The 21,506-nt window shown below is 38.0% G+C and overlaps 1 protein-coding gene and 2 long non-coding RNA genes across 4 annotated transcripts; all 3 read left to right on the top strand.

Annotated features, from left to right (window-relative positions):
• On the top strand, positions 1 to 1,517 carry LOC110928643 (probable sugar phosphate/phosphate translocator At5g25400). The gene has a single exon (XM_022171667.2). The coding sequence runs from the start codon at positions 228 to 230 to the stop codon at positions 1,275 to 1,277; it is 1,050 nt and encodes a 349-aa protein (XP_022027359.1). The 5' UTR covers positions 1 to 227; the 3' UTR covers positions 1,278 to 1,517.
• Positions 1,518 to 7,153: 5,636 nt separating this feature from the next.
• Positions 7,154 to 9,554, top strand: LOC110928644. Of its 2 annotated transcripts, none has more exons than XR_002586525.2 (2): positions 7,154 to 7,531; positions 8,804 to 9,554. It is a non-coding gene; the product is annotated as an uncharacterized LOC110928644 (long non-coding RNA). The 2 variants fall into 2 exon arrangements; XR_004888235.1 differs by having other exon boundaries at positions 8,592 to 9,554.
• A 1,592-nt stretch (positions 9,555 to 11,146) lies between these two features.
• On the top strand, positions 11,147 to 13,461 carry LOC110928645. Its single transcript, XR_002586526.2, has 3 exons — positions 11,147 to 11,291; positions 11,822 to 11,887; positions 13,288 to 13,461. It is a non-coding gene; the product is annotated as an uncharacterized LOC110928645 (long non-coding RNA).
• Positions 13,462 to 21,506: the final 8,045 nt, after the last annotated feature.

Raw genomic sequence — 21,506 nt, 5'->3', positions numbered from 1 at the left:
ATTTAACACTCTCCCCTACTATCACACTTCCATATGGACTTCTTCTTCCATCTCAATAACAACACGCATTCAAAATCCCCAATTCTTCACTCATCCTCCAAACCCTAACCCTAATTCCCCAAATCTTCAAATCCTCAATCTCTACTACAAATCTCACAAATCCCAATCTAACCCACCAAATTCCCCCAAAACCCACCTCAGATCCGCCCCCAATTTCTCCAACAACAATGGGCAAAGGAGGCGCATTGAGCGAAGGTGTTCTCAAGAAAATCATATTATCCTACACATACGTCGCGATCTGGATCTTCTTAAGCTTTACAGTGATCGTGTACAACAAGTATATTCTAGATCGGAAGATGTACAACTGGCCGTACCCGATCTCTCTCACAATGATCCACATGGGGTTTTGTTCTTCACTTGCTTACGTCATCGTCAACGTGTTGAAGATGGTGGAACCTGTGCAGATGACCCGTGATGTGTATCTCAAATCGGTTGTTCCGATCGGTTTGCTTTACTCTTTAAGTTTATGGCTTTCGAATTCGGCTTATATTTATTTATCTGTTTCGTTTATTCAAATGCTTAAAGCTTTAATGCCTGTTGCGGTTTATTCGATTGGTGTTTTGTTTAAGAAAGAGGGGTTTAAGACACAGACGATGAGTAATATGCTGTCGATTTCGTTTGGGGTGGCGATTGCGGCCTACGGTGAGGCGCAGTTTAATACATTCGGTGTCGTGTTGCAATTGGGTGCGGTTTGTTTCGAAGCGACTAGATTGGTGTTGATTCAGATCTTGTTGACCTCTAAAGGGATTACGTTTAATCCGATCACGTCGCTTTACTATGTTGCGCCTTGTTGTTTGGCTTTCTTGTCGGTTCCGTGGATGATCGTGGAGTTTCCGAAGTTGAGGGAGACGTCAAGTTTCCATTTTGATTACTTTATATTCGGGACGAATTCGATTTGTGCGTTTGCGTTGAATCTTGCGGTGTTTTTGCTTGTGGGGAAGACGTCGGCTTTGACTATGAATGTGGCTGGGGTGGTTAAAGATTGGTTGTTGATTGCGTTTTCGTGGTCGGTGATTAAGGATACGGTCACACCTATAAATCTATTCGGGTATGTGATTGCTTTCTTGGGGGTCGGTTATTACAACCACGCAAAGTTGCAGGCGCTTAAGGCGAAAGAAGCGGAGAAGAAGGCTGCACAGGTTGATGATGAGTCCGGGAAGCTGTTGGAGGAACGAGAAGGTGAGAAATCGAGCCGGAAAAACGAGTCTGATAATTGATAAGATTATAAGAATCATGAGATATCTACTTAGGTATTAATTTATGTCGTTTCGTATGTTTTAGTGTCTTTACTTATATTTTCATGTTTATCATTTATCATATGGTGTTTATTGGGCTTTTGAGACTGTGAGACCGAGGATCTTGTCTACGTGACTATAAGGAAGAGTTATATTTTGATATATGCTACATTCGTGTTATTCGATCGTTTGTTCTTGTTAATGGTATTTAATAGTTTGGTATATTGTGTTTCTGTTTGATGGGCATCTAATTCTTGAAAATATCTGTTTGCAACTTATGCATTTAAGGGGGGGGGGGGGGGGGGGGTTTGGGATTATTTGTGAGTGAAATAATCTCTTTTTAACGATACAAACGCGTAAAAATTTATATATCTTGTCTTTTTAAGGTTTGGTTTGATACTGATTTTTATAATCTGTTTCTGTCTGATTCCAGTTTGTTTTTATATGAATCTCTTGGTGTTTATATTGTTGTTTTGGAAGAACCAAATTGATTATTTTGGTTCTAGTGATATTTTAATGAATGATACTTATCGCGGAGAATAAACATTACCTTGTGCGAAAACACGTGTTGCTCTGGCTGCGGCACCTTTGTAGTTTATAATTTTAGGTATCGCGTAGAGATGCCGAAATGCTGAATGAATATTGTTTACATCAATCTTTTCGATGAACATGGTACCTTGGTTTATAAAAGTGCGCCTTAAGCGCAAAGCGCATCTAGGCGCAAACCCCATCGCCTTGTGTGACATAAGGCGCACAATGTACAAGAAGCGCAGCTGAGGCGCGCCTTTTAGGGTGAAAATCGACCTAAGGCGCAGTTGAGGTGCACGCTTTTTGTACATGGGGTGTTTCTATGCTTCTGAGTGTCGTACAACAGGCTTTTTATGCTGAACATTTATGTTTTTTTTTTCATTTTAAAAAATATATATATAAAGCTTAATTATAGCTAAATCATAGGTATTGGATGCTAAACACTTATGGGATATTATATAAAATAAATTATATAATCACTTTGCGCTTTGCGCACGAAAAGCTCACCGCTTTTACGCTTCGCTTTTTAAAAATCAGTTTTAGATCTCATCGCTTTTGTGCGTTTCCCGCTTTTTTAAACCAAACATGGTACAAACAAGAACTCGTAATTTGCATTAGGGATTTAGAAGGTAAAAATAATAAAAAAGGTAGATAACTAACATAACCTGGAAATATTGTTTTTTTTTACAACCCGGGTCAGTTTTTTTGATCATTACGATGGGACATGGTCGGGCCCGGGCTCTGACACGCACTAGTTTTTTTGCGCAAGCTGGTTCAGAACCCGGGTCAGTCCTTTTGATCGTCAGGACTGGGACATGGTCCGGGCCAAGCTATGACCCGAGCTTAGTCTTTTTGCCCGAGCTCGGTTCAGGACCCGGGCCAGTCTTTCTGATCATTAAGACATGGCACGGGCTAGACTCTTAGACTATCCACTATGGTGACCAAATTGCACAAACGGTTGCCACATGGCAAATAAGACAAAATTGTAGGAAATTATTTTAATTAAATAATTGAAATTTATGAACAACTAGGTTGGTATGGCAACCATTGGTTGCAACCAACAACCAACATAATATTAATTCTTTATTCATTTTTCTATTATTTAATTCTATTTCTTTATAATATTTAATTCTTTTTTCTTTTTTTATTATTTAACTTCTATTTGTTTATATAATAAAATATTAGTTTAGGTTGGGTTGTGATAGTAAGTGAAAAATTGGATTGGGTTGGGTTATGTAGGTGTAAGAGAGAGAAATTAATATTGTAATATAAGATTGGGTTGGGTTGGGTTGTGATTAGAGATGGGCATAATCGGGTATTCATAAAACCCGGAACCGGTTCCAACCCGGAACCGGGTATGGATACAAGTGAGTGGAACCGGGTTCTCTGTTGAACCGGTTCCGGGTACAACCCGGGTACACGTCAATATATTTAGAACCGGCGTAACCGGTTTCGGGTACAATGGAACCGGGTACGGGTCCTGATGGAACCGGTTCCGGGTACAACCCGGGTACACTTCAATCATTCCGTTTGAAAGATATTCATTTCGTTTGAATATTAATCATTTCGTTTGAATAAAAAACGGCTGCATGTGATCATAAATGAAATACAATTAATCAGATCCACTAACATTGGAGGTCCAATTAGAGTAATTTGAGTCTTCGGCCCTTTTAAACAATACATGTGCATGTTCAACAATTGCATGTGAAATAATTAGGATTGTCAGTCTTTGAACGGCCCAATCATATTCCATTAGGAGTTGTAATAGTTGTCGGATTTTTTTGTAATACCCGGAACCGGTTCCGGGTAGGAACCGGGTTCCGGGTATGCACCGGGTACGGGTAGGAACCGGGTACGAACCGATTTTATTTATAAAATGTGGAACCGGGTCGGAACCTACGGGTTTTTTGAACCCGGAACCGGTTCTACTATTAGCCGGGTAGGAACCGGAACCGGGTACGGGTCGGGTCCACTGGAATCGGGTAGGAACCGGTTTTTATGCCCATCTCTAGTTGTGATAGTGGATAGTCTTATATGGACTAGTTTTTTTGTCAAGCTGGTTCAGGGCCCGCCCGTCTCAGTCTTTTTGATCATTAAGACTGGGACATGACTCGGGCTGGGCTTATGAACTTGTTTGTTTGCGTGAGTTGGATTCAGGACGGCTCTGATAAGCCGGGGCAGAGTCATTTGAGCTAGACTGAAGTATTGAATTGGGTTGGTACTTGGTAGTTATATATATACAAGGGGTTTGGTATTTTTGAGAGTTTTTAAGAGGAAATAATAATAAATAATAAGTGATGTATTCAGTATTCACATGATGTTGATGGTGATTTAGGAGTGGGCTCAGGTACTGTGTGCATTAAATAACCAAACATTAAACATACATAGTGACAGTATTCATCGTAAATCTGGGCCCAAATACGAATCCAACATCAATTAATATTTAACAGGACCAAAAGGTTTAATATTTACTTGGGCCCCATGACCCATCCACTGGACCACCACACAATACTATCAAAAAATGTTTGATTGGCAAACCAGGTGCAACTCAATTTAATTGAAACTAGTAAGGGGTGTTTGGTTTGTATAATGTTTTTTTTTTTCTTTGAAGAATTGGAATACATTCCATCAAGCTTTTATGAAAGGAACTGGAACTTTTAAAACATTAAAATGGCAAAACTTCTTGGTCTCTACCAAGAGTGTCCTTGGTGGCAGTTAGGTTCCTTGACCATAATTAGGGCTGTTTACGAGCCGATCCGAACCGAGCGGACCTTTGCTCGTGTTTGGCTCGTTTAAAACCGAGCGAAATCCGAATGAGCATATTCGAGCGTGTAGTTTTCTGAGCGAGAAGCGAGCAACGAGTAATTTGAAGGATGACACTAAGATTGAGGTCGGATCGTCTGAGGATGGGGCTCTGGTTGAGGCAGGTGAGGCAATGAATATACAACAAAGAACAATTGTCGCATTGTGGCATATGGTGAGAGTGAGAGACGATTGATGACTGACGATCGATGAGAGAAATATGTCAAATATTGTCGCTTCACGACTTAGAGTTTTAGTTTTAAATTTGGTGTTAAAATTTTATTGGTTTGATTAGGCTAGTACGGATAAATATAATTGTATATTTGAGTATAGTGGTCCAAATTTAATAGAGCGGTATGTATAAAATATGAATATACATGTAATTTGTGTGTGCATATATAATTATATATGTAATAAATTAATAAAAATTAATTCGAGCCGAGCGGACCTTTGCTCATGCTTGGCTCGTTCGCAATCCGACCCACACCGAGCGAGCATATTCCGAGCGTTTTCCGAACGATCGGCGAGCGAGCGATAAGCGACGAGCGATTTGAACATATATTTTGGGCCATTTTATCAACGAAACTCTACTAGACATATCAAGCCATTAAAGCTTTTAAATCCGAGTTATTTCATCAAGCTTAGTTATGATTACAATTTTCAAGCTATTGTCGAGCTCACATTAGGGGTTTACTCCCACTAGCATCACTTTGAAGGACATTGGTGGTGGCAATGAAGTTTAGAACTAGGCCTCTTTGGAGATCGTCAGTTCGAAACCGAGCCGAACCGGGTTTTACCGCAGTGGGCCTTCGGGCGGCGGGTTTTCTCCGGAACTGGTAGCTTGGTGGCTCGGGTATGCATCCAACTCTGACCGTTATGGAGGAGGGGATGCATTTGCTCGATTGAGGGCATCTCAGGATGCTTATCCGGTGATTTAGTTGGCCGTTAAAAAAAAAAAAAAAAAAAAAAACCTAGAACACTTATCTATACCACTACTCAAAGTCCTGGTTTCATCACACAAGGAGGACTCAATCATTTCATGATCATAAAGTGAGACAAAAATCATGCTTCTGATTTTGATTTGACATGATTAGCAATGAACAAGATTATTTTGATTAACACGAATTAGCAATTATCATATAAATTTTCATGGTTGCAAAAGTCGCTAGGCGCTCCCTAGTCGGTCGATCAGGGAGTTGATAGTACTCGATCTAGGCGGAGACTACTCGGAGAGTACTCGGACATGTTAAATTATAAAGAAATTACTTTTTGAATATTAAATATATGTCAAATAACATAAATTTACTAATATTTATAACAAAATACGTGAAAATGATATTCATTCTTTAATATATAGGCATAGAAATTAATTTTTATTATTATTTAAGTCAAACTAGGGCCGAGTTGATCTACGAGATCCGATTTTAGTCGAGGTTGACCGCGTTTGACCGACTCCGAGTAATTAGGCGGAGTCGAAGAAAGTCGCCTCGGCAGCCTACCTTGTAGCGACTACTCGGAAAGTACTCGGCCTTGGAAACCTTGTTTTACAACCATGTAAATTTTAGAGAATAAATTGATTCATATTTCTGTTGTTGATTTGACATGATTAGCAATCAACAAGATTATTTTGATTAACACAAATACGCAATTAACATGACAGTTCAACAACTAACAAAGTTAAAAGATTAACATATTAATAATTAGCAAAATTCTCATATCAGAGCAAATCTATACCTAACCAAATAGTAACTGGCTATGTCATAGTTTAAAAATGTTAATTAAAAAAAGCAATAGTAATTAAACATAACATATGGCTCTTATCGTACAATATGTACATGATCATCCCAGCTGTTCGATCTGGTGCGAATTCACTTTTGAACATACGATTTGTGCTAAAAAACTAACATGCGAAATTGCTTTATATACCAACATGCGAAATTGCTAAAAAAAACATGCGATTTCATCAAAAATACCAACATGCTTTTTTATAACATACATGCTTTTTTATAACATACGATTTCACAATATCCTACGAGCGTATGATAAGCCCTAATTATACATTACCCTTACACTATATATATATATAATTATTAGTTAGTAAGTTATCTAAGATAATCATTGGAACCCAACCATAATTGAGCAATGGAGACGATGGTGTGGAATGGAGGTCGGCGACGGGGACCTTGACGGTGGGTGGGGTTGCGTTTGGGTGGTTTGAAGAAAGTTACATGAATAGTCCTTTGGGTTAATAGTTCTTTAAAATAAAAGAGTAAAGTACAATTTTCGTCCCTGTGGTTTACTCTCAATCTCACGTTCAACCTCTATTTGCCAAAATCGATCATTCCGGTCCCTGTGGTTGTTAATTTGAATCAATAACGTCCCGCCTAACGGAAGGGGTTTGACCGGGGCAAACTTGTCTTTTAAGTAAGGTTTGAAGGGTATTCTTGTCTTTTCACTGTTATTATTTTTTACTATTATTATAAAACATGAAAACAACCCAACATTGTAGATCTCCCAAATCATATCATCTTCACCTTTAGAAACCCTAGTTCATATGAAAGTCCATCCGTTAACTCACTTTCTTTCTTCTCTCTTTCGTTTCAAACAACAGTGTTCCTTTTTCTACTCTTTTGTTTTTCTTGTATGAAAACCAAGACTGGTTGTGAGAATGTCGTGGTGGCGAGCGAGGGAGGTGTAGATCAGAGGTGATGGTGGTTGGTAACAGTTGGTTTGACCAAGATGTTAAAAGGCGATGGTTAGTGGTGGTTAATTACAGGTGTGTGTTGGTTGTTGAGAGGGTGGTTATGGCGTTTGAGTGTAAGTAGGTTGGTGAACGGAGGTCTGTTGTGCTTCGATGGAGTTGAAAACCATTTCAGTTACAGAAAAAATGTTGAAGAACCCTAAAGGTCTAGCTTTGATCTCACTCAATACCCACCACTAGGGGTGCAAACGAGCCGAGATACTCGCGAGCTACTCGAGCTCGGCTCGAAAAAAAGCTCGAACGAGCCGAGCCTAAAAACAAGCTCGTTTACTAAACGAGCCCGAGCCCGAGCTTCGCTTATCGAGCTCGAGCCGGCTCGCGAGCTTAATCGAGCTTTCTGTTTATATATTTTTTATTAATATATAAACATATATTTATATAATAATAATTGCCATTTATATAAGTATAAATAAATAACTAAACTATATGTATAACAATAATTATAATTAATATAAATTAATTAATAAATTCTAAATGAGTCGAGCCCGAGCCGAGCTCGAGCTTCAAAAATTACCTTTGAGCCGAGCTCGAGCTTCAGAAATAAAGCTCGAATCGAGCCAAACTCGAGCTCAAGCTTTCATATGTTAAACGAGCTCGAGTTCGAGCCTGGTCGAGCTCAAGCTTAGCTCGGCTCGTTTGCACCCCTACCCACCACATAAACACACAAACAAAACAAACAATATACTCATATGGTATCTAGGTGCTTGTATATGCAAATCTTGTTATTCGGTTAAAGAAACCCATTGTTCTTTTAAGAGCATTAACAATTGATTCTTTTTTCCATCTTTATAATTACACTAAAAAACACTACTCTTTCTCTCTTCGTCTCAATTAAATAATATTTTTTATACTTTTATCATTACCCTTTCTCTCTCCTCCACTTACAACTACTTTCAAAAAAATATTAAAAAATTATAGAGGTGAACAATATCTCTTCCAAATTTACTGGTGAACAGTAACTTTTTTTTTCTCTCACCTCCACTCACAACCATTTACAACCACTCTAAAAAAATATATAGGTTACACTCAGAGTAATATAGAGGATCCATTGTGAATGCTCTAATGACTTCAAATCATAAATCTTGGTGAAACAGATATGGGTTTTCTTCAAAACTTGTCTTTATGCAAGTTTCAACTTTTAAGATTATATAAGTTTGCAAGAGTCGGGCTTTTTATGGGTCTGAGATCTGAACTACTTCTTGTAGCTAAATGAGTTTGTATCCAAAACAAGAAATCCAAATTGTCGTTAGATGAAGCTGGTTGTGCGTACTTTTTGATTGGAGGGGGGGGGGGGGGGTTAGGAAGATCAAAATCAAATGAAACCCGAGTGTTAACGTGCGTATTTTGTATGAATTATTGTAGTTTAAGTGATAATGTGCTTGGAATATGTTAACTACGTGCGTTTGTAATGTTACAGATTAATTGCTTAAATCGGTAAAGTTAGATGTTTGGCGATGAAGCGGAACACCCGTGGATGATAATCAAGGTATATTACATTATTCGGTATTGATTTCGGGTTAGAAGATAGCTTGGAAGTGCTAGAAATGCAAAAGAATGAAGTCCAGGGGTGTATGTGTCATTCTATGAAAGTTGTGATTTTGAAGAATGTTGAGTTGGGAGTTGCGACGTAAGCTATGGATGATCTGTAGCCTACAGTTCTATCATAACGAAACATATCGGCAGCTACGTGTTGTAGGCTACGGCTGATCTGTAGCCTATGGTTTAGCCAGACATAAAGAAACAGCCAGCACGATCTGTAGCCTACGGATCAGACGTAGGCTACGACGGACTTGAAAAGGGCAGCGCGAAATTGACGTTTTTAAGGGTATTAAAAGGGTTCTCCAACCCTAACTCGTAGAGGAGAGCTTTTGGACGAATTTTTGGGGATACAAGACACCCTTGGGCATTAATATTCACCATCAATCACCATACTTTCCATCAAAACTAAGATCAAGATGATGAAATCAACCGTTTATCAATCCATCGAGATGAGCGGCTAATTCTCTATGGTTTCCTCCAGGTGGAGGATTCTTGTAAGTGAACTAGGCTATGTGTTTGAAACTTTGTTAAATCCGGTAATCTAAGTATTCGATGCTTGTTACCGGTTGATTTGATTAAGTTGAATTGTAAACAATTGATTTTGCTTTAAACCTAGTTTTGATTCTTTCAATTCCCGAGAGTTCTAGTAAGTGGGATATATTAGATAGGGATTGGGTTTGGTAATCTTCAATTGATAATCGTGTGATAACCTCTCGTTGTTAATTAATCAGAGTACTTAGTCCTCTTTTATCACAATTAGTTAAATCAGATTATACAATTATGTTTATGTAATGTAAACAATACAACACAAACCGAATTTACTTTGAATCTGAAATCCGGAGGAACCATTGTTGTCTCCCATTGTTTACAACTTCGTATTTTTCTTAGTAATTTGCTAGGTAATCAAATCTCAACCAAACATGATTTACCTTTTCTTCAATAGTTAATCAACACTGACATAACGATATTTTCCACAATCCTCCTCTGGTTCGATATCCGACTTATCCTATCTACGTAGTTTAGTTGGTTTTTGCTGTTCTTAACGACAGACATCAAAGGGGCCGGGAAGGGGGGGGGATGGTTAGGAAGATCAAGATCAAATGAAGTGGAAATCGTTTTTGTTTTGTAGTACCATCAGTTTTGTTGAATATCTTGTAGCTTTTTTTGTGTGGATTGTTGAAAAGAAGCAGGAATCATTAAACTTGAAGGGAAAAGTGGTCCCTTTTCATAAGGAATTTTGTTGTGGTTCGTGATTGTTTTTAACACTTTTGTTGTTTTAAGATCTGAAAATGAAGTTATATGCTGTTGGATTTTGTGGTAGGTAATAAGAAGAGGAAAAGTTTGGGGTTTGATGTTCAATGATGCGAGCTTTTTTTAATTAAGGTTGAAGATTTGTGAATAAAGTTTTTTTTTTAATTTTTTAAGGTAACATACAATAATTGAGGGTATTTTGGACATTTCACAGGTCAACTAATGGTTGATCAACGAATTATGTTAGGAGAGACGTTATTGATTCAAATTGACAACCATAGGGACATGAATGGTCGTTTTTGGCAAACAAGGACTAAACATGCGATTGGGAGTAAACTACAGGGACGGAAATTGTACTTTACTCAAAAGAAAATTACATAAATAGTGCTTTAAATTAAAGGAAAATTGGATTTAAATAATTCTAACTTTCTCAATTTGGCCGATAATAATCCCAACTCAGTTATTGACCGATAATAATCCGAGCCGGTTCACTTTTGGCCGATAATTACAAACTGATGTTTTATGGATTTTGATTAGAACGAGGATACGAGTCGATTTATATAAAACTTACCTCGAAATTATAACACCCCAAAAATGGGATTTGTATCAAACCACTTTAATATTAATGACGGGTAAAATACCGTTAGTGGGGAAAATTTACCCGGTAAATATTAGGATTTAAATAAATAAACCTAATATTAATTGAAAGGATGATAAATACCTTGAGAAAAACAAAGTATATAAAAGGGCCCGAGTTAACGGGACTTAAAATAAAACCGGTTATAACCCCCGGAACCCACTAAGTTAACTAGGAATAATTAACCTAGTTAGTTGTATGTTTAAAAATAGTAACGAAACATGATTAAATACACTTTTTTTTGTATAACTTGTGAATTAGAGGGACTAAAAGGGGCTATTATGAAAGTGATTTAATTAAAATAAAAATTAAAACAAAAACACACACATTTGTGTGTGTTTGGTCGACATATGCAGAGCAAAAAGGGGAAGCTCTCAAAAACCCTAAAACTCACAAATCACCAAGAATCAAAGAAGGATTTCAACAATAATCAGTGTTGAAGCTAATTTCGTGATCAATCACGTTAAGAGATCCCAAGGTATGTCGAAATTTAATGTTTGGTGATGTTGTAAGTTTATGGCAAACATTCATAACTTGATGTCTAGTATGCATGTTAGATATAATGGTAAAATTGAAACGAATACTAGTCTAGTAATGAACCCTAGATGTGAAATTGGTGATTTAGAGCCATAAACTTGTAATTGAAGGATTTAGCTTGTATGGGTATAAGTGGGTTTTGATGAAAAAGTTTGAGTTCATGAAATTTAAAGAATTAAATGAGCATTTGAACTCATAACAAACTGAAATGTGATGTTAAAATGCCCATGATGAACATACCTACTTGTTGAATTGAGAATTCGTGGTTAGGAATTTACTAAGATTTGATGTAACATAATAGGTTATAAATCATACCCACAAGGTGTTCGATTAATTGCCTAAGTGAGAACATAAAACTATAGAAGTATGATGAAACTTGAAAAGAATCATATGTAATGATTTTTGACAAAATTGGATGATAGCGATTCTTTAAAATGGCAATTTAACAATTAGCAGGGTTGTTCACTATAGGCGACTCGAGCGAGAAGGCGGGTGATAAAGTCGGGAGCGATACGCGGCTTAAAGGAAAGATCTAAGGTACGCGACTTGACGTCCCGTTACGTTTATGTAGACAAGCTTAGTTAAAATATGTTTAAGGGTGATATAGCGAAAATGGTTGAGTTCGTATGTCATTGAGGTGATGGAATTCACTCGACAACCAAACGGGTCAAAATAGATAGTTGAAATGTATGTAATATTGATATAGAGAAAATGGTTGTGTTGGTATGTCATTGAGGAGATGGAATTCACTCGACAACCAAATCTGTCAAATTAATAGTTAAAATAATAGTGATCAAAATAAAGACACCATTTGGTAAAAGTTAAAACGGGTCGAACAATTTAAGAAAATGTCTTTTAAGTAGTAAGAACTCACGACGCGAACCGGAATAGGTTCGAGGGGCATGATGGTATTAATATACCATCATACGTTAATAAATGGTCATGTCGACTAAACGGGTCAAATGGTGTGTTAATACCATTTGACAATAATAACTGACGACTACTTGTTGAGTTTTGTTGTTCACAGGAAATAACATATGCTTGCGTTGTTTTAGCTAGAAAATTTAAAGCAAAAAATATGTAAACGGGTCAGTGCTATGACCCGAGATAGGTACGCATATTTAGATTTATAGTTAATAGTGATATTTTGGTCAATTATTAGTGAAAGTCCTTCGTCGTAAATGAGGGACTAAAATTAACCAAAAAGCCCTTGATGGGTAAATTGGGCAAACGACCCATATGGGTTATTTAGGAATTTGCATGATGATTATGGAATATAGGTAGATATTTTAGATATGGAATTACGAAGTGTGAAAAGAAAAGAGCTAGTTGTAGACTAAATTGCTTAAATCCCCTAAACGGGTCAAAACGGATCTATGCGCATAGCTTGCGTACTAGTTGCATAATTCATAAGAATTATGAACCCGAGGTAAAGATTTTGTGTTAAATGAATTGGAGTATGTATTTTGATTAGTTAGAAACAAGTTAGTGGTTTTAAACTTAAACGGGTCAAAAGTCTTAGTAAATCAATTTCAAGCCGAGGGCTTGAAATCCTATATATTGAGAAGTTAGATATCAGGTTTTAACTCCATAAGATGGAGAATTAAGTTACAATCGTGTAGGAAAAAGAATCACGCGAATCAGATGAGTAGAACAAAAGTTATGAAGTTTTAAAGTTAGGATTTTGGTTTAAGTTTGAGCTGGTCAAGTGCAGTATCAATTTGAGAAACATTCTGTCGATTTGGGGTTCTCGCGTCACGCGACAGGTGGGGGTCACCACCATCGCGGCACGCGACCGAACATCAAAATCCCGTCGCGCGACGCGACGGGTATAAAACCTGCAAAATTTTGTTGTTTTGTTTATTTAGTTGAAAGGGACTTGATAAAACTTGTTATATTAATATCAAAACTAAAGTTTTTGTTGGCTTTGATTAAAGGTAAACTTTAGTAAGCTTACGGATGAAGATCAAGCTCGTTAAAGAACCGAACACAATCAAGATGCAACCTTCCGCACGTTGTATCGTTATCAGTTTTAAACGACGAACTCACCTACATTATGTTGTAATTATTTTTAAATTGTAAAAGTTTTAAATAAACCCGTATTTTCATAAGTATGTGTAATTGTTCATACACATTTTTAGTTTAAATTTACACGAAAACCGTTAATTATTGGTAAGGGTCTTACAGAAACGATGCTTCAAACAGCTTGATTTTCGTCGTTTGGGGCAGTATTTCGAGGTAAATTTTACATCACTAAAATCGTATCCTCGTTCTAATCAAAAGCCCTAAAACATCAGTTTGTAACTCGGAAAAAAACTTAACCCCATTAAGCTATATTTAACGTAGACTATTATTGGCCAAAAGGGAACTAGTTCGGATTATTATCGGCCAATAACTGAGTTGGGATTATTATCGGCCAAATTGAGAAAGTTAGGATTATTTAAATCTAATTTGCTTAAATTAAAATGACCAAATTGCCTTTACATGAAAGTCACATGGCTGAGTTAGCACTAAAAGCTAACTACCGTTAGTCTAAATGAAAAAAAACATGACAAAATCTATTACAAAAAGGAAACATAAAGGATGTTAGTATTTTTCGACATAAAGGCCGAAACCTACAAGTTCGTATTAACGTAATCGACGTTTTTTTTAATAATTTTGCCCTACTTTAAAGACTTCATTTACGGCAAAACCGACTACCTTCAAGACTTCATTTGGGGCATTTCAAGACTTCAATTAGTGCAGAAAACAATAATCTTCATGACTTCAACCAAGTGATCTTAAGATTTCATCAAGTGGTCTATAAACTAGGGCATAAACGGTTACCATAAAAATATATTGAAGGGGTAACTTTGTAGAAATGTAACTAAGTTTGCAAATTGTTCTAATTAAGTCACTCAAACATTCTTTTGTCTTTCTAAAGTTACTGAAGTTTCATTTACTGTAGGTTACCAGGTTACCATTAATGACGTGTAGGTTTTAAACACACTTAACAACTATTAGCTTACTTATTTACTGAAGAAACACTGACCTTATGGGTAAGCTCCGGCGAGGACTTCAACTCTTGGGCGATCCGAACAGGTGACTGCAAAACAGAACACTGTTAGGACTCGTTACAGGAATGGGGTTATTCCTGTAACCACCCTCCGGCGTGAGAATAAGTCTCGGTTTGGGAGAAAGTATGAATGTAAAGAGAGAGAGAGAGAGAGAGAGAGAGAGAGAGAGAGAGAGAGAGAGAGTAAACGAGAGCAAGATGATCATACCTTAGATGTCTACCTCTATTTATAGTTTATCATTAGGGTTTTCCTTAACTTAGGATGGGCTCTGATGAGTTAGAGATTTGCATGATCTTCCCAAAAGATTGGGGATTTGGTTACGTGGTTTATCCATGCAGAATAGAACATTCTAGAATAAACGTTTGTAACTAAATATTTGTAATAAAATAATAGGTGATGACCGGGTCAGGTTAGCCGATCCGGGTTATACCTCGTCATTTACATTTGTGACACAACACACAATTTTAGTTCCACCACTAGTCTTTTAGTATGGACTTCTGACCCCTGTACACATAAACCTGCATTCCCAGTTCTCACAGACACACACACCCAACAATACAAATTCATTAAGCTAACATATTTCAAGATTCAAAGATACTCTATTCTAATTTTATCCCTTAGGGCATACTAAAATCATGACTTTTCTACAAAAGATCACTAAACTGGGCATTTTCCCAACCTATGTAAAAAAAAAAAACCAAAACTATCGACTAATTAACATCAATAATACGATCTTTGCAATTTTGCAGTTTCATTATGCCTAAGTTTGTGAAGTCAATAGTGATAATGGTTAGATTGAATTAGTAACTCTGGAATAAAAAGAATACATTTGAATTAGTTATTAGATAGTAGCCCACAGGCCCATTAGGTTGTTAGGTGATGTGTGCAAAATGCAACATATAAATTACATCAAATGTGGCATAAAACTAACCCTTTTTTAGTACTAATGTTGGAAAAAGTGTGTTTTTGTCTTCTTTTTGTATTTTCAGGATTAAATGAGCTCAAATGAACAAAAGAAGCAAAAATGCAGCCAAATCTAACAAAAATACAAGAAAAGGAACAAGCGTGGCATGGCCGACCCCCTGACAGCATCTCCCCAAGCAAGAACAAGAGAACAGAAGGCTGAACACGCCCCGTGCTCAATGAGCACGGGCGCGTGCCCAAGTGTCTGCAGAAAAGACAAAGTTGTAGAAGGTTCTATCACCCAACACGGGGGCGTGTCCAGCGGACACGAGGCCGTGGTCAACTCTAAGATTCGCAAAATCTAGGAAAATCTTGATAGTACAGATACGCTTCTGCACACGGGGGTCGTGCCCAGCGGACACGGGGGCGTCGTCAACTAATGCAGACAAACTGCATTTAATGAAGAAAGAGAAGATGGATGGACACGGGGCCGTGTCCGGGCTTCTGTGCAGGCTATAAATAAGGGTGCTTGGCTCATTTGCAAACCATCCCTTGGCAAACCACCCCTCTCACACTTCACCCACCCACCACCACCATCACAACCCACATCCACCACCATCATCCATCATCCATCATAGAGTGTGTGTAGTAGTCTCGGGATCCAAGATTGATCGTAAGAGTTCTTGACAAACAAAGGCCATGTTTGCCTAAGTCTCTTATATCACTTGGTGAAGACAAGCATTTAGTGTAATACTTTTTATTTTTAATCTTTTCGCACTTTTTATTTGGTTATGTATTAATGACTTTAATAACTAGTTTCTTATGTTGAAGGTGAGTCTTCCTTATCATTTGTCTGTGGTGTCTTGGCATTATTTTACTGTCTATATAAAATAAAAGATTTACACCATTCATATCTCCACAGTCTATATGGAGGTATGTTGGCTACCTGGTCGGGGGTTAAGGGAATGGTTTGGTAAGAGTCTTGCCTTGTTCAGTGTATAGATCCTGCAAGAACCTGGGTCAAGCTTAGTAGACCCTCCTTCAATACCCACTGGTATTGGATGTTGGGGGTTCGAATTTCTTGATCCCCTCATATGTAAACGACTATTAAAACATTAACCCGGCTACTTAGAATTATAACCCTGCTGACTCAAACTACTTAGCCGAGGGTAACGTCACCTTCAAAAGAGGGGCCTACCATATTACGCATTAATAACTTAATTAGTTATCTTTCAATAATCCAACCCTTTAGGATTGTATCCTTGCTGACTCAAACTACTGGGTTGAGGGTAACGTCACCTTCAAAAGAGGGGCCTACTACTATAACTAAGATAATCTCTTAAAAATTGCAAAAGTGAGGAAATAATCAAAGGTTACACTAAAGGCGAGTCGGATCCAAGTGATTCATCTTGTCTATCTGTTTTTATTTTTATTTTTATTTTCAGCATTTTTAGTTTTTATTTTCTAGTTTAAAACCTTTTTCTAACTTTTGATTTGATTAGACGTTGAGGATAAACCGGTATTAAAAGCTCTTATGTCCTTGGATGAACTCGGTATCTTACCAACACTATACTACGCTCACGATGGGTGCACTTGCCCATATGTGTATTTGGTGTTAGTAAAATATCGTGTTTTATAAACTTAAAACTTGACTAAAGTGTAAAAAGGGCTAAAAATATACTTAAAAATCTATAACACCGCACGCACATCAAGTTTTTAGCGCCGTTGCCGGGGACACTAGGATTTTAAGAAAGTTAGGAATCAACGGCCTAATCGTTTTTTTTCTTATTTTTCTGTTTTTTTAGGATTTTTCTTAAATTTTCAGCTTTGCAGAACTCAGCACGGGCCGTGCCTGCTGAACACGCCCCGTGCCCAATCTTTGGTACTGGCAATCCTGTTTTAAGTCAGACAGTAGCTGAACACAGGGCCGTGCCCAATCAACACGCCCCGTGCCTAAGTATCAGTTACTGAAAACAGAACCGTAAGATCCCGACGGTTGGTAATTTCTGACACAAACATGAGTGATACTGATTTTTTTTACTATCGGCCCTCTTATGGTACGTGGTGTCATATATGTGGTGGCCCTCATAAAGAATTAGAATGTTATTTTTTGAATTATAAGCCCCATTATATAGACCCACTGTTTTCCTGTAGCCTTAAGAGGGGCGAAAGTAAAAATAATCCTTATCTCTCCCTCGAATGCTCTCAATCGAACCATCTAGGAGAAATGCTTCTTGATGAACTATTTCAGTTAGAAGATCTAATTCTTAATTGGATAAAAGAACTTGAGGTGGATTTCGGTAATTCATCTCAAGACGATACCCAAGAAGAATTGTTGGGATCGCATTCGAATAAACACAACTTCGTTGTTCCCGATATCACCTCTAACTCTAGCGAAGACTTGAGCGATAGTCGTCCCTGTGTCGATTGTGCCGTGAAGGACTCCCCATCGACTTCGTTTGGTGCATACATAGACCTGAGCGATTCGACATACACCTTCTTTAACGAGAGCCCGGGAAAGGGTTGGACTTGTCCACCTACATTTAGCATAGGAATCACCCTTACCGATAACCTCTTGCGTTCTCGTCTAAATCTAGAGCAATTAAGGTATCTCAGGAACTTCGCTGTTGTCCCGTCCAATAAGGAACCACCCAATCCGGATAAATTCCTTAAAAATAGACGAATCTCCATCGACAGCCTATAGACACGGGGCCGTGTCCAGGTCAGCACGCCCCCGTCCACCAAAAGATTCCCGTCTGATTTTCTGTTAGAATATGGACAAAATGTGTCAGGATCCTGTGTGCACACGGGGCCGTGTCCAGCCAACACGGGGCCGTGTGCAGCGTGCTGTCATTTTCTATAAAGGCAGCAAGATTTCTGCACATTTGGACCACTCCAAAGACAAAGATTTGATGGGATCTTCACACATACCATCCTAGGTATATTCTAAAGAAGGTTCTCAACAACCATCTTGTCTTTTCCACTTTTATCTATTGCCTTCTTCTTCAATTTTTCCTTCATACCTCCATTAGAGCTTGAAATCACCATGATTCCAAGCTTTATTGTGATGTTTGTTAGATTTTTATTCAAGAAATCTTGTTAAAAATAAGTTCTACAACAGTGTTTTAAGTTATTTCTGCTCAAAAATGTTTTAAAAATCATGAAAATAATTTGAAACTCCAAGATTCCTTGTTCCAAAAATCTGCAGACATATGAACACGGGGCCGTGCTCAATGAGCACGGGGCCGTGTCCGAGGTACTGTTCCAATGAAATTGAACTCTTTTCGGTCTGTTTTCTCAGAATGGCGAGCAGAACTAGCGGAATATCTTCATCGCACTCCAGGAACAGCCGACAAGGGAGAAGGTCATCAACGGTTGAAGACTCTCTTGTAAACTACGTTTACGCTTTAAGAGATGCCATTGATGAGATGACGGGAGTGGAAGAAGCATTGGTCGACCGTATCAATCATTTGATGGTAGGGCTAGAGGGATGTATTCGAGAGGTCAACCTTTTGCACCAAAGGTTGAACATTCTCGCTTCTCCTCCTTTGGTACCGATTATCACCCAAAGGGCATGGAATGTGGTACCGGAAGTCATCATACCGGCCGAATGGTACACCATACACTCGGAGCCCCCCCCGAGACATATTACAAGGAGTTCCGGTTGGTGTCACTCCCCCTCCGCAAGATGTTGAGGAAAACAAGCCCGCCTTCTTCCCCCCAAGTGAAATAGAAGAATGGCTTTAACAACATCTAGGGAATACCTCTCGATCCGGAGTTCTACAAAGCCTTTAAATACCGGAAAGCTATTTCCAGAATTTTGATTCCTATTGTAAAAGTAGAACTCCCTAGGATGATTTTATGTATCACTTGACCTATCTATCTTAGGGCTTTTAGTTTTTATTTTTTTCTGCTTTGTTTTTATTTTCTAGGACCCTATGTAATGTGTTAGTTTTAATGGAATGATGGTTTTAATTAAATTGGTGTTTGGATGATGTTGTCATGGGTAAAACACACTCGGGATGGTGAAGGATACTAAGGGAAACTTAAACCAGCACCCCATGCACAAAAACAGAGCCTCCCGATAGTTTTTCTTCGTTACAGCAAGTTCAGCACGGGCCGTGCCCACCCAACACGGCCCCGTGCTGAACAGTCTGCAGAAAATGCCCAGTTCAGGTAACTGGACCTGGGGCGTGCTCACTGAACACGCCCCCGTGCCCAGGCTTCTGTTTCTTTTAAATATTTTCTGTTACTGGCGACCTGAACACGGGGCCGTGCCCGGACACCACGGGCCCGTGTCCAGACGCCCAGTAACATTAAAATTTGTTTTTAACACACCTATTACACGTTTAATCAACCTAAAAACTTATTTTTGAGACAAATTGAGGACAATGTGTAATTTAAGTGTGGGGGGTGGGGGGATGCTAAAACCTTGAATTTTGCAAGTCCTAATTACAAGCCTTACACAAAACTCTATTGTAACCGCTAATCACCTCAAATTTTTTCAAAAATTTTCATTTTTTACTTGTCTTGGTTTAATTTGGGAATTACAAGTTTTAAAAAGGTTATTGTTTTTACACATTTACAACCGATATCGTCGTGATAAAAAGAATCAACATAAGAAAATTATGAAACGACATGACAAACCTAGTTAAAATTTGATTATATATACTTGATCACATAAAAACCCATTCCCACAAAAGTGAGTTTTGAGCCTTTATTGAGCATACAAATACACATCTTTAAATTAAATGCTCATTTTTCGTTTCTTGTGTGAATAGCCGCTTGGTTTCTTACAACTCTAGAACTTGCCACGACGATTCATTCCCGATCCTTACCAACTTAAACCAGAGTAAGTAAATGATGGAGGCATTAGGACTAACCCTTGTTATTTCTACACCATTATTTTTTTTACCACCTACCTAAAATCTCCCTAGTTAACCCCTTTGAGCGTAAACCTTTTCATTTCTTAACCCACAAAACAAACACCCTTTTACCCACCAAAACCCTTTTTCATTTTAAACCCTTTATTTTAGTAAAAAGCTCGGATTTTCATATGACTTTCCTTATCGAAAAAAAAAAATGATGATGAAGCCAAAAGAAATAAACAAACACGTTTATCAAAAAGAACTTTGTTTGAAGAATTGCTTCATCAAAATAAAAAGTCACAAAAATAAAAAGTCTTACGAAAACCGACGCTTTTTACGCCTTTCGCCCTTTTCTACTAACCACTAACCCAACCACCTACCTTTAACCCAAGCCTAACCCTTACCCAAACTCCTCTTGATATTTACAAAGGTGTATAGTTAAAAAGGATGATGATTGATTGCTTGCCAAGCATATGGTAGAAGTAAGTTCCATGCCGCTCTCAAGTTTTTCACAAAAAATACATCTTCGGCCGAGTGTTGAGTGATCTCCCGTGAGGTATGTGAACTTGTATATAAATGGAATTTTAAAGAGGCATGTTATGACCAAATAAATGATTTCTCTTATGTAACGTTTTAAATAAATCATGAACGAATAAGATTGTAAATAACATAAAAATAAAACCTAATAAAAATCTTGGAATCCCGACACTCTATGACAAGCCCAAAAACCTTCTCTTCTTCCCATTCCATTTGGGAGTGTAAGCCACATTATAAAGAGTTTTGCTTGAGGACAAGCAAAGATTCAAGTGTGGGGGTATTTGATGTGTGCAAAATGCAACATATAAATTACATCAAATGTGGCATAAAACTAACCCTTTTTTAGTACTAATGTTAGAAATGTGTGTTTTTGTCTTCCTTTTGTATTTTTAGGATTAAATGAGCTTAAATGAACAAAAGAATAAAAAATGCAGCCAAATCTAACAAAAATACAAGAAAAGGAACAAGCGTGGCATGCTCGACCTCCCGACAACATCTCCCCAAGCAAGAACAAGAGAACAGAAGGCTGAACACGCCCCGTGCTCAATGAGCACGGGGGTGTGCCCAAGTGTCTGCAGAAAAGACAAAGTTGTAGAAGCTTTCATCACCCACCACGGGGGCGTGTCCAGCGGACACGGGGCTGTGGTCAACTCTAAGATTCGCAGAATCTAGGAAAATCTTGATAGTACAGATACGCTTCTGCACACGGGGTCGTGCCCAGCGGACACGGGGGCGTGGTCAACTAATGCAGACAAACTGTATTTAATGAAGAAAGAGAAGATGGATGGACAC

The sequence above is a fragment of the Helianthus annuus genome, chromosome 3 (assembly GCF_002127325.2).
Source record: "Helianthus annuus cultivar XRQ/B chromosome 3, HanXRQr2.0-SUNRISE, whole genome shotgun sequence".
NCBI classification, from domain to species: domain Eukaryota; kingdom Viridiplantae; phylum Streptophyta; class Magnoliopsida; order Asterales; family Asteraceae; genus Helianthus; species Helianthus annuus.
Note: the sequence above shows the minus strand (reverse complement) of the source record. Positions and strands in the feature narration are given on the sequence as shown.